Raw genomic sequence first — 14,554 nt, 5'->3', positions numbered from 1 at the left:
CCACGGTCTGCTCACCCTGTGCGTTGAGTTGCTTGAGTGCCTCTTCGCACGGTCGGGTCCGTCGCCCTCCCGTGACGTCCCTAATAGGGGGGCTACCCTCCATTAGGGGGGGTCGGGGGGGCTCGGCCCTCCCTGTTCTGATGGTTTTGGGGGGCTGTCAGCGGGGTGTATTTGTCAGCCAAGTGGCTCCGCTTGGCCTCCCTTGTGCAGAAGGCGATGCCAAGCTAAGCCACTAACGATACAGAACGTTAGGTTATGACTATAACCAAGTTCTGTTAGTTAGGGGCGATGCTTGGCATCGGACGCCGCTGCAGCCCTTGTCCTCACCTTGTGGTGAAAGCTTGGGAAGGAGGAGAGCAGGTGACCACACACCTGCTTATGAAGGTAAGCTGATGAGGGGTGTGGTCAGACTAATACTGGTATTAGAGGTACATTTGTGGTTTATTCAGTACGCGTGCACGTACGCGAGATAGTGCAGAAGGCGATGCCAAGCATCGCCCCTAACTAACAGAACTTGGTTATAGTCATAACCTAACGTTATAGGCCTAAACGCATATATAGATTATCGATTGCCGTTTCTTCCCTAGACACGCTATATTAAAAAATTCAAATGTACATGATCGGTATAGTTATGATTCATCATGCATGGAGGAAAGGGGGGTGGGGGGTCGTTTATAATTCCGTGATCGTCAGTAAATGCTTTATGTAGTATGGGTTGATTTATTGATCAGATGGTTTGTAAATAAAGAAATGTACAAGTGTCCTCTTACCGTGCGTCAAAGAGACTGGCGGTGAAAGATCCCAAGTATAGGACGTCGATCGCCTAGGTCCATTTCCGGTTTGTATGTCCCAATAAACGCCGAAATCATATCGATTATTAAGTTTATAAAGCGATCCATTATGTACATTGTGTCTGTCGGGAGTCATGCAACAATATCTGACGGCCGGATGAATTTAATCGACGCACATCAGCCATATCCTGTTTACCAGTGTAACTCGCCCGACCATCCACCAGGCGGCGGCATTAAGCCGTCGTTGCCTTCACCTTTAGGGTCCAGCTGGAGTGTCGCGGGTGTATATATGAATTATGAATGCCATGGCATCTCAATAACGCTGTACAGCGAGGTCTGGGGCTCAAAGCATGGCGGGCAATAACGTTTTAAAGCGTTTCCGGCGGTGGATGTGTTAATGTGTGTACTATAGACATATTGTCATCTGAATGTGTACTATAGACATGTTGTCTTCTTAACCCATTCCGTGCCAACCACGAGTATAGTCGGGTTAACTCGGCATGCCAATCACGAATATAGTCAGGTTTTAATCGTTATTTATTTTATTAGCGATATCCATTCATTTTTCATCCATCCAGCCTGAAGTTATCATTGGGAATGGGTCTGAGCTCGCAAAGGGCAAATACCGCCGCCTATCGTCTCCCAGATGGTATTGCACATCATTGGATTGGATGGGACTGTGCATCCGAAAAAAAACTCCGGTCCGGGGTGCGTGAACACTTAAGGCAACTAACATGTGCTTCCGCATTGCTCTGATTGGCCAGCTGATTCTCCTTCGTGAATCCCAGCAGCTCTACGCACCGAGCGTAGAACGAAAACAGAAAGCCGCCATCTTTGATTTCATTTGCAGCAGGAACGCAGCAGGAACAAGTGCAATAAACAAAAAAGGATACAGTCACTGTGTATTCTGCCTCATTTATTGATGAGTATTCTGCCTCATTTATTGATGAATAGGAAGTACTTGAGGTCGTTGTTAAATACGTGTGTGTTTTAATAAACAGTATAACTGTAAAAGTAATGTTGAATTGTCGTGTCGTGTCGCTAAACTAGACAAAGAGGTTTGAAAATACGAGCGTCTTGGCGTGTAATGACTAGCGATGAATTATGTGTTTTAAATATGTTGCGACCGTCGGATTGTTGTTAAAAGCGGAGGGATACTAGCTAAGGTGTGGGGGAGTTGGCGTATATAAGTTGATTGCTTTAGAAACGGAGAGAAATGTCGTATTTACGCTGTTTAAAACGGGTTGATGGGCGAAAATCTTTGGTTTTAGCTTAACGTATGGGGTGGAGTTCAATTCGCGAGCGGGTAAGGGCGTAATGTTTAAAGAACAAGATCTAAGGTTATGTGGAATTTACAAATATAGATGTGAAATAAGATTTTGAAAAGATGTTTTAATTTTCTGTTAAATTAGATAAGTTGCCGGTGAGGTAACGTTAGAGTGACGCGGTGGGTAGGTGAGGGGGCACTGTCCACTGTACATTTGGTGCTCAAGTGCAACATCCCTATATACTATATACTCATGTACCATGTTCTACAGTAAGTGGGGAGTGTAAACATTTATAGTTAAAGACAGTAGAGCTTGAGTACTTTTCGATAGGGCTTTGATTCAAACCGGTGCATGAAATGGGGTTCTATATGTAGAACATGGTACGGTAAGGCGTGAGTGTAAACAGTGATGCAAACCCCCTCAATGTACAGTGATTCAAACCCCCTCAATGTACAGTTTCTGCACATTGATGCTTTATACTAGTGCAAGACAGTTTCGATAGGGCTTTGAATCAAACCCCCTCAATGTACAGTTTCTGACAGCTGGGCTGTGTTGCGAAATAACGTTATGAATAAAGCGCAAAATAACAGCATATAACGCTATGAATAAAACGCGAAATAACAGCATATAACGTTATGTTATATAACGTTTATGAGTGAATCTGGTAGAGTGAATCTGGTAGTTGTCTGGTAGAGTGAATCGCATTGGTAGTTGTTTTGATAAATATGTACATTCCCATTTAACATTACAAGGCTCGCTTGCGTTACCGGCATGCGGGCGAAAACGAGCGTAGCGTCACGTGGGGTCAGTCGGCCAATCAGAGCAATGCGGAAGCACATTTTAGTTGCCTAAAGTGTTCACGCGTCCGGGGTTTCCCTTCTCGGGCAAGCAGTATCGTGTTACCACATTCACTGGGGAGGCTGGGAGCAGCGTCGATTATGTGTTTTGGACTATAACGTTGGATCAATAAACGCGATCAATATTTGGAATGGCGATGTGTGTACTATAGACATGTTGTCCTTTTAATGTGTGTACTATAGACATGTTGTCCTCTTAACTCATTCTGCGCCATCGCTTAATGTGCCAGAGGGCGCTATTACGCCAGCGCTGTAAGTCAATGGGGCGCTTTGTTCACTTGCGAGTGCTTAAAATATATCTTATATTATATCTATGGGTCTAATACACACGTCGACTGTCAGTGAGTTGCTTCAAGTCAACATCCACGAAACAGATTGTTTTTTCATCTGTACATTTCCGTTTTATACCGTTTTGAATATGAATATAGTTTGGGTGCTTCTGAGTAATTCCAGGGAAAGACGCGATAATAGCCCTTTAGTGGAATACACTAAACACGTTGTAATTTTTTGCCTGATTATCGAATCTTCCTGAAATCAACGCTAGATCATCATTATTATCCTTCCTCATGCAAGAATGAAATATCCCTGGACCGCGGTGCGCCCACCCCCCCACCTCCTGCACCCAATGGCACACAGCCACACACACACACACACACACACACACACACAGAGTTAGGGTAGAAAGAAATATCAGATCAACAATCAAATTTATATATAGTGTAGGGCGGTCAGGTGGCGTAGCGGAGATTGCGCTCGTCACCAATGCAAGAGGCTGCGGTCTCGACTCCCGGAGTCAGCATTGCTTGGGGCTTGGGCTGATCGCTATACTAACCCGTTTGGCTGGGTTAGGGGGAGGGCAAGTCATGGGTGGGAATCTGGCGTTGTGGACAGCGACGCCTACAGGTCAGGTCTTGATGAAGGCAGCGTGCCCTCCCACACGTTACACTTCACCAATGAGAGTCCTCGCTGCCAAGTGAAAAAAGAGTCACTGGCTGTCGACGCACATGTCGGAGGAAGCGTGCGGATGACTTCAGGGTTCCCTTGTACCAACCAGTAGGAGAACATGCGCACAACAACCAGGTAGGGGAGGGGGGGAATTGGCACAACGACTAAATTGGGACGGGGAGAAAACAGAGACAAATCTGAGAAAGAGAGGATAAAAAAAAATTATAATGTATATATAGTGTTCTTACCTTGTATCTGATGTAATGCAAAAGAAATAATCCAATTATCTGATCGCCATTCCAAATACTGCTTGTGGAGGACCGTCCCACATTACCGACCGTTACACATGAACGGGCGGGCAGGGTTACTGTTCCATGCCATCGTTGTTGAGGCCTACCTCGCCTGAGTATTTAAACCCCGCCCGCACGCCTCGGATCGTCCCAGAAAAGAAACTACACCATTCCCAATGGAGTGCAATACCAGTTGGAAGGCGTAGGTGGCGGTATTTGCCCTTTTGCGAGCTCAGACCCATTCCCATTGCTCCGGTGAGACTGGAGCAAAAAGATCCCACTTATTTGACGGTGATCGAGTCGATCCATTTCCGGTTTGTATAATAATAATACACGCCCAAATCATGTCGATTATTGAGTTATGGCAGCGATCCATGTGTGTACTGTAGACATGTTGTCCTCTACTGTAGACATGTTGTCCTCTTAATGTGTACTATAGACATGTTGTCCTCTTAATGTGTACTGTAGACATGTTGTCCTCTTAATGTGTGTACTATAGACATGTTGTCCTCTTAATGTGTACTGTAGACATGTTGTCCTCTCACCCCAGTCCTCGGATCATCAGTTTCTCCTCCTCTCTTCCCATCCGGACGGCCAGCAGGGATCTGATCTGACCCAGTGCTGCCAGCAGCTTAATGGTGTCCTCCACTGACACAAGGTTTATAGTGTAGGCCTTAGGAAGAGCCTCCACCTGGGGGAGGGAGAGAGAGAGAGAGAGAGAGAGAGAGAGAGAGAGAGAGAGAGAGAGAGAGAGAGAGAGAGAGAGAGAGAGAGAGTGAGAGAGATAGAGAGTGAGAGAGAGTGAGAGAGAGAGAGAGATAGATAGAGAGAGAGAGAGAGAGAGAGAGAGAGAGAGAGAGAGAGAGAGAGAGAGAGAGAGAGAGAGAGAGTGAGAGAGAGAGAAAGAGAGAGAAACAGACAAAGAGAGAGTGACAAAGAGAGAGGGAAAGAGACGGAGAGAGAGAGTAGGAGAGATAGGTCAGCCTTCTATTGTTTTATTGTGGATCCCCATTAGTCTACACCAGCGGTTCGCAAACTACGGGTCGCGACCCAAAGTGGGGTCGCGGGTAGGTGACAGTGGGGACAGCATTGGCAGCATTGGCAGAAAAAGAAAAACTCTGATCGAGTTTTCCACCCGGCAGCTGTGTGTATTTGCCATGTCTCGCCCCTTCATCAATGGAGGCCGACACACGTATTCCAATACACATCTCACTACACCCTGCGCATTTATAATCGCGGGAGGGGGGTATGGCCTTTTGTGTGTAACCTGGACTCGCAATGGATAGGTTTGTTGTCAGAAGCGTTGCTGGTTGGCCGCGATGAAATGGACTCTGCGCATAACCAGCTGCTATACCACACTGAAGTGAGGTGGCAGAGTATTCGCCTTTGTTAACTCGGAGAAGAAGTGCAGATTTTCCTTGCAGACAAAAGCAACACATTGGCAGAGAAATGTGCTGATAATGAGCTGGAAACTCCGTTAGTGGCACTCCAAGATAATCAGCGGAGATTTGGGGGTATTTACTTTTGATGGCTTGTTGTAGGAACAGAATGCAGGAGGCACTCAATGATCTTTCGTGTGACGAGCTACTGAAAGTCAAGTTCACTGGACAGGCCCTCGCAAAGTTCTGGATATGAGTCCGGAACGAGTACCCAGTGTTGTGTAATGCTGCGCTGATAAAGCGTGTCCCCTTCGCATCAACATATCTCTGTGAGGGCGGATTTTCAGAGTAGAAGCGGATCTCTGCCAAAGCGCACGTGAGCGCATTTTCTTTTCATGTTCTGGCAACATATTTTGGTTAAATATGCCTTGTTTTATAAATGTGTATACAGAAACAATTCCATTGCTTTTGTTGATAATATTCATTAATTTCATTGATAACATAGTGCTGTAATTTCATTTTCGAAACAACGTGTGCTTTTATTTTGATATTCCTTATTTCCACGTTGAAATTACACGATACATTAAGTGTGGGGTCGCCAAAAAAAATTTACTAAATAAAATGGGGACGTGGTATAAAAAAGTTTGAGAACCCCTGGTCTACACCAAAGTGAGACTACTCTTCCTGGGGTCCCAACATTTAAAATACAAACACAAAAGAAAGTAAAGAAAATATATAAAACCACAAACATTGAAGTACTCACAAGAAAACACCACAACAAACAAAACAAGTGAATCAAAGCTCACTCAATATTCATAAGTCAGATATCACAATTCTCCAACCATAAAATACATATTCCATAATCAGTCCATAAGAACAAAACAGATCAAAATCGTTTAGATTTTAACTAATAATATAGCATAACTTTTCTCAAGTCACTGATCATTTAACTTTTTTTTAAACATACATTTGTTCCTTACCATAGTTATATTTCTCTGTATATTATTCCAATAAGCAACTGCTCTACACATTACCATCTTTTTTCAGAGCATTTGTTTTTGGTAGAGGTAAAGTAAAGCATGAATCTAATGCTTGCCTTGTGTTATATCCATGTCTCATATTAGTTGGGTACAGTTGTTAGTGCAAACCCTCCGGTTTCCCAGTATTCCAGATACACAAAAAAGTTACCAGGCTACATGCCATCCTCTTTTCCACTGTCATCCAGGTCAGCGCGGCATGCATCCCTCCAACACTACTCCTCACAGAGCAGCGCAGAGCGAGGTGTGCCGCCCTGTTCTGAGCGAGCTGGAGTTTGTTCAGGTCAAGACTAGAGGCGTTAGACCATATAGTAGTCCAGGCGGGAAAATACCAAAGATTGTAGTACAAGCTTTGCTGTACCATTAGTCAACAGATTTCTACACTTTCTGATCATTGAAGTACCACAGCTCATCTTAGCCACCATATTGCTAATGTGTTTCGACGAAGAAAGTGTTTCATCTATTACAACACCCAGCAGTTTTGCCTCTCTGACCTGTTCGATATCAGCACAGTTCAGAACTAGATTTAATTTAGGATTTGATCTAGATGTATACTTTGAGGCTACCATTATACTCTTGGTTTTTGCAACATTTAACTTTAACTTATTTTCACTTACCCAGTTGGAAATTAGCACTATCTCATCTTGCAATAACCTATTAACAGACTCATATTTTTCCGCCGCTACGAACACGGTAGTGTCATCTGCATAGATCTCCATTGATGCATTATTAAGTACTAATGGTAAATCATTAACGAAGATTGCATACAATAAGGGACCCAGGCAACTCCCTTGGGGCACTCCGGCATGGAATTCCCTCATCTCCGATAGTGTGCCATTAAACATCACGCATTGTAGTCTATTAAGTAAGTAATTCTTTAACAATTGAATAGCACTTTCATTGAATTTATAAGCTGATAGTTTCATGAGCAGAAGATCAGGATCTATAATGTCGAATGCAGCGCTAAAATGCAGAAGCAAAGCACCCACCATGGACTTCCTATATGTTTAAGCCAGTTATCAGTCAGCGATGTGAGTGCTGTGTTTGTGGAGTAGCCGGCTTTGTATGCGTGTTGGTGTTCTGAATTGATTCTGTTCCCATCAAAATAAGCTTGTACCTTTTTGTATATAATTTTTTCCATTAATTTACTCAAGGCAGGCAATATGCTCACATGTCTGCTATTTAGTCCTGTGAAGGCCTCCCTACTGTTTTTTGACAGCGGAGTGACCTTCGCAATCTTCCAGGACTGTCAAAACATAAGTTGAAAATGTGACATAAAGGCTCGGCTACAAACGAACCCGCTATCTGTAATAATCTACCATCTATATTGTCAAAGCTGCATGTCTTGCCATTTTTCATGCTTGACAAGAGTGCGTTCACCTCTTTGATACTTATCTTCGTGAATTCAAAGCTACACTCCTTTTCCTTCATAATTACATTTTTCATTATTGATTCAGAGTGTCCCATCCACAGATCTCATCTGACTTCTAATTGTGTCAACTTTAGCTAACAAACATCCACTGTATGTGGACAAAAATCTTGTAGCAAAAATGTTAGATATCCTTTCAGCTACTGTTGCAAACAAATATGTTATTAATAGCCAATGGACTGTTCAAATGTGATCACAATTTTGACATCCCCAATTTTAGAAGTCTCACACACACACACACACACACACACACACACACACACACACACACACACACACACACACACACACACACACACACACACACACACACACACACACACACACACACACACACACACACACACACACACACACACACACACACACACACACACACACACACACACACACACACACACACACACACACACACACACACACACACACACACACACACACACCTGTCCTCCGATGCCATCGTACTGTCTGTGCAGCAGGACAAACATGGCTCGGACCAGCTCTGGGTCATCTATCACTGACTCCTGGGCCCAGCGGACCATCGTCTCTGAGATCAACTGTTGCAACGTACCTAGAGAGAGAGAGAAAGTACACCTTAATGTGAGTGACGTTCTTTTTCTTTTTTTTATATATTTCTTTTGTTCTCACTTTTTCTGTATTTTGCTCCCATCCCATTTTAGTCGTTATGCCAATTCCCTTCCTGGTCGTTGCGCGCATTGCCCCACTGTCGGCCCAGGGAGGGTGTAGAACTACCACATGCCTCCTTCGATACATGTGGAGTCAGCCAGCCGCTTCTTTTCACCTGACAGCGAGGACTCTCACTGTGGGAATGTAACGCGTGCAGAGATTCACGCTATTCCCCCCCCCTGATCCCCTCCCTGCTGAACAGGCGCCCCGACCGACCAGTAGGGTTGGGCATCGTTTGGATTTGAACGATTTTGGTTCCGATTCCAATTCTCCATATCGATTCCTGTTCTAACCGATTCTCGATTCAGATTATTTGATGTGCAGGTCAAACCTAAGCAAAACAGAATTGCTCCACCTGCCGGCCAAATCCTCCCCCCTAACCGACCTTTCAATCACAGTCGAGAATGCAGCTGTGACTGCGTCCCCGACCGCCAAGAACCTTGGTGTTGTCCTCGACGACCAGTTGAACTTCTCTGCTCACATCGCAGCGACGACCAGAACCTGCCGATTCCTCCTGAGCAACGTCAGAAGGATACGCCCCTTCCTGACAAAAGAAGCCACCCAACTCCTCGTCCAATCAACAGTCATCTCCCGCCTCGACTACTGCAATGCACTGCTCGCTGGCCTCCCGGCCACTGCCACTAAGCCTCTTCAACTCATTCAGAACGCAGCGGCCCGCCTGATCTCAAACCTACCGAAGTCGGCCCATGTCACCCCACTTCTTAGGGACCTGCACTGGCTCCCCATTGCTGCACGAATCCGCTTCAAGGCCCTCGACCTAGCATACCGTGCGGCAAAGGGAACCGCTCCCGCCTACCTCCGGTCAATGGTCTCTAACTACACACCCTCAAGACCCCTACGCTCTGCATCTTCTGGCCGCCTCAGACCTACTCCTATCCAAGCTCCGGGAGGGTCATCAAAGAGAAGTCGCCTATTCTCAGTCCTTGCCCCACAATGGTGGAATGAACTACCCACCCCAGTTAGGACAGCCGAATCACGTCCAATCTTTCGCCGTCGACTAAAGACGCACTTCTTCAACCATTATCTGAATTAAAAAAAAAAAAAAAAAAAAAAAAAAAAAATCTAACCCTAACTAACCGTACTGTCATGCACTTGTCCTAATAAACTAACCTACACTGTAGCACTCAACACTTTGATGAACATTGTTGCTCAGCTGATAGAGTTGTGCCCTTCCTGATGGCTTGTCGTACAGAACTTGTAAGTCGCTTTGGATAAAAGCGTCAGCTAAATGACTAAATGTAAATGTAAATGTAAAACAGGTCACAGCTTATTTCGCAGGAGATTTTTTTTTCTTTCTTTTTTTATCTTAAATTTTTTTCATACTATTCACATTTTCAGTTGGCTTGATACAGTTTAATTTGGTTGCTGTACTGTAACTAGGGTATTAATTAACAAAGTAAAAAAAATATATAATAATATATATATATTTTTTTTAAGAATCGAATTTAAGAATCAAAATGCAAATACCGGTATGTTACTTCCGGTTCCAGAACCGGAAGTTAGGAACCGGTTCCTATTAGAACCGGTTTTCGGTGCCCAACCCTACCGACCAGTAGGAACCGCAGTTTACAACGACCAGGACACATACCCCGCCGGCTTCCCACCCGCTAACACTGCCAATTGTGTTAGTAGGGACGACTGACCAAGCCGGAGGTACCGCTGACAGCTGGATTCGATCCCAGAGTCTCTGCGGTGGTAGGCGAGTGCATTCTCCACTGCGCTACACAGCCGCACCTTATGTGAGTGACATTCTTACCCACATGTACAGTAACATATAGAAACAAACACTGTGTTTCCCTGTGTAGGCTACTGTCGTTTGTGGTTTGTCCTGTGTAGGCTACTGTAGTTCCTGGTTTGTCCTGTGGTAGGGCTATCCATAGATATATATATAGAACACTAGATAGCTTAAGGCGGAGTCACCAGCGTCACTGAACCGCCGCCATCTTGCTCCAGTTAGCCTTGAGTGAGAGTGAGTGAGCTGCACAGACAAAAATACTCATAACTCGCTGAAATATTGACGGATTTACAAACGGGTTGGTTTGCTATAAACATCAAATATGTAGTTATGATACTGCATACTTATAAAAAAAAAAAATTTAAAGATGTTTTTTTTAACAAACCGCTTGAATCATAGCCACGTTAATAATGCTTGTAATAAACCAAATCGTTTGTAAATCCGTCAATATGTCAGCGAGTTATGAGTATTTTTGTCTGTGCAGCTCACTCACTCTCACTCAAGGCTAACTGGAGCAAGATGGCGGCGGTTCAGTGACGTCGCTCTCCATTGGCCGGCAGCGCGGGCAAGCTATCTAGTGTTCTATAGATATCTATGGGGCTATCCCCAAAGCCTGTTTTGGGCTTCGAACTTCGTCAGGGTTTTTCAAACAGACGTTCGAACCTTCGTTTTTAATAATAATTTTTTTTAAATCTTAAAAACTAAATCCTCAATTTGAATAAAGTGATTAATCTGATTAAATTAGTCTTAATTTTTATTTTATTTTATCAACTTTCTTTAATGAATATAACTTGTCAGTTTCGTCAACATAAATAATCCAATAAAGTCACGGTTGGTACGAAAGTGATGGTGACGTCTTGATGGAGTGCCGAGTGCCAAGCGGATGCAGATTAGGCTACATAATTTATGATGAATGTTTTATTAAAATGTTTATGACGAGTCATATACTATAATAGTATAATACTATAATATTAGTGTAGCCCATCTGCAACTGTGAAGAAAAGCCCCATTGGTTTAAACAGAATGAATAGACACATAAAAAAGATATATACATTTTTTTTATAATATATATATATATATATATATATATATTTTTTTTTTTAATGTTGATTTAGAATTCGAACACCAACTTTAACGAACGAAGGTCCGAACGTTCGAACGTTTGGGCTCAGCCCTACTGTTTGGCTACTGTAGTTCCTGGTTTGTCCTGTGTGGCTACTGTACTTCCTGGTTTGTCCTGTGTGGTCTACTGTACTTCCTGGTTTGTCCTGTGTGGGCTACTGTACTTCCTGGTTTGTCCTGTGTGGGCTACTGTACTTCCTGGATTGTCCTGTGTGGGCTACTGTAGTTCCTCTGAACTCACTGGGTTTCTTGGCTTTTTTTTTCTTTGGTTTCTCAGACAACTTCCTCTTCAAAGAGGCCACCTTCTCCACCAATGAGATGAGACGACCACGGAGGGTGAGGTCACTGTCAGCATCACTCGCCCTCTCCTCATCTATCTCTATACCTGGAGAGAGAAAGAGATAGAGAGAGAGAGAAAGAGAGAGAGAGATAAAGATAGAGAGAGAAAAAGATAGAGAGAGAGAGAGAGAGAGAGAGAGAGAGAGAGAGAGAGAGAGAGAGAGGAGAGAGAGAGAGAGAGAGAGAGAGAGAGAGAGAGAGAGAGAGAGAGAAAAAGATAGAGAGAGAGAGAGAGAGAGAGAGAGAGAGAGAGAGAGAGAGAGAGAGAGAGAGAGAGAGAGAGAGGGGTGTATTCTCCCATTGAATAGTGAACCTTAATGATTTAATTAATCTATCCATTCGCTAATCAGAACCACAGTGTATTGTGAGGTCTTTCTTTATTAATGTATTACATTTCAGGAGTTGTTCTCTGATGTAATAATCCTGGACTATGTTATGTGTAGATTATAATCCTGGACTATGTTATGTGTAGATTATAATCCTTGACTATGTTACAGTATGTGTAGTTGAGTTTATAGGACTAGATAGTACAATTCCTTTGTACTATCTAGTCCTGTCGATTATAATCCTGGACTATGTTATGTGTAGATTATAATACAATTATAATACAATTATAATCCTTGACTATATTATGTATAGATTTAGATTATAATCATATTATAATCTTGGACTATGTTATGTGTAGATTACAATCAGATTATAATCCTGGACTATGTTATGTGTAGATTACAATCCTGTACTATGTAATGTGCGTAGGTAATAATAATCCTGGACTACTGTATGTTATGTGTGTAGATTATAATCAGATTGTAATCCTGGACTGTGTTATGTGTGTAGATTATAATCAGATTGTAATCCTGGACTGTGTTATGTGTGTAGATTATAATCAGATTGTAATCCTGGACTGTGTTATGTGTGTAGATTATAATCAGATTGTAATCCTGGACTGTGTTATGTGTGTAGATTATAATCAGATTGTAATCCTGAACTGTGTTATGTGTGTTTATATAAATATATATGTATGTGTATAATGATAAATTACCACAGTGAATCATCAGGTCTTCGTGAAAGTCCAGAAGTGTTTCTCTGATGTCTTCAGGACAGGGACACTCCTGTTTCTCATCCTTAAAATTCAGCAGCATGTTTATCTGAAGGGAAAATGGACGTTCTATATTATAGAAACATAATTCATATCCTATATAAACACAATTGACACTATTTGGAAGAAGCTGTTACCTGAGGAGACTTGAGTTGTGGGAATCAAAGCCCCGACCCACCCCCTTTAAATGATCACAACGGACTATAGATAATGTTTTTATGTAGAGTATGTTTTTTTGTGTTTTTTTTTTCTTTTACATCCACAGAGCATTTAGAAAGGTGCAGAATATGTTGTTGTTTACATGTTGCGTGCATGTATCCCCTCCCTACTTCCCATGTCCCCACATGGAATGCACCTGATTGGATAGATCAGTGGTTCCCAAAGTCGGGGGTCGCGACCCCAAAGGTGGGCCGCGAGCAGCCACGGGTGGGCCGCGAGATGATAAAAAAAATAAAATAAAAAATTTATTATTATTATAATTTTTTTTTATAATTTTTTTTTGTCAGGCCACTGAACTTAGAAGCAGGCCAGGACAGTGTTCTAGTTGTATTCTAAATTCGCTTCTATTGTATTCTAAAATGTGACTATATGGTTTTATATTAACTTAATAAATAAACAAAAACGAGAAATCTACTTATTTCAACGAACATTTCAAACTAAATAACAGATTATGCACATAAAACGCTGAAAACAACCGAAGCAACAATAGTATTTTAATGAGGCTATTATTATTATCATTATTATTTTGCAACAAGTTAGCCCTCTCATAAATAGCACATATAAATGAATAACTAACTTGAACTAACTTAATAGGATTGAAGTGATATTTGGCTTAAAAAATCGGTCGCCTGGCAAAAAAAAACAAAAAAAAAGCCAGACGATGTGCATTGGGCCGCGGCTCTCTGACGCCTTATTTTCTGGGCCCTGGCCTGAAAAGTTTGGGAACCCCTGGGATAGATGACATGCTGGTACTCTAGTGTGACACCTAGTGGCTGAATGTTATCTAAAGCATCTTTACAATATCATTCTGCTTCCATTATCTGTTCTAGTGCAGCTGCTCAGGAACCTCAGTTATTAGCAAGAGTTTAATACTTAAATTATACTTAAGTGAAAGTATGGGTACCGTCTCAAAATCGTACTCAAGTAAAGTATCTGGCTAAAAACACACTTGAGTAAAGTAAAAACGTTTCTACTTTGAAATGTACTTAAAGAAAGGTGATTTCATAAATAAAAAATTCTAATTTAATCAGATTAATCACTTTATTCAAATTGAGGATTTCGGTTGAGGATATATAAAAAAGTATATTTGTAAAAGAAAAAAAAAAAAAATGATTACGTCATAAAATAATGACGACAGACATTCTAAGCTTCATTCGAAAACTTCAATAATAATAATAATAATCTTCATTTATATAGCACCTTTCATACACGGAGTGCAACTCAAAGTGCTTAACAGAAACACGTCTTCTTTAAACAAGTCAAGGAGAAAAACACAGTAAATGTTGAATGTAAAAAAAAAAATACATTCGGTACAGCCCTAAACATGATACACAAT

General features: G+C 42.2%; 1 protein-coding gene across 1 annotated transcript in view; it reads right to left on the bottom strand.

The window, feature by feature from the left end:
• The window catches only part of ryr2a (ryanodine receptor 2a (cardiac)), a gene marked incomplete at both ends in the record, with an annotated part of 432,832 nt that overhangs the window by 261,975 nt on the left and 156,303 nt on the right, over positions 1 to 14,554 (bottom strand). The window contains 4 exon segments of the mRNA XM_084331016.1: positions 4,697 to 4,842; positions 8,440 to 8,567; positions 11,803 to 11,940; positions 12,943 to 13,068. Coding sequence (XP_084187142.1) covers positions 4,697 to 4,842; positions 8,440 to 8,567; positions 11,803 to 11,940; positions 12,943 to 13,068 — 538 coding nt within the window.

Source organism: Notolepis coatsorum (assembly GCF_963971535.1).
Source record: "Notolepis coatsorum genome assembly, chromosome: 15".
Lineage (NCBI taxonomy): Eukaryota > Metazoa > Chordata > Actinopteri > Aulopiformes > Paralepididae > Notolepis > Notolepis coatsorum.
The sequence above is the reverse complement of the archived record's forward strand: the minus strand, read 5'-3'. Positions and strand labels throughout refer to the sequence as shown.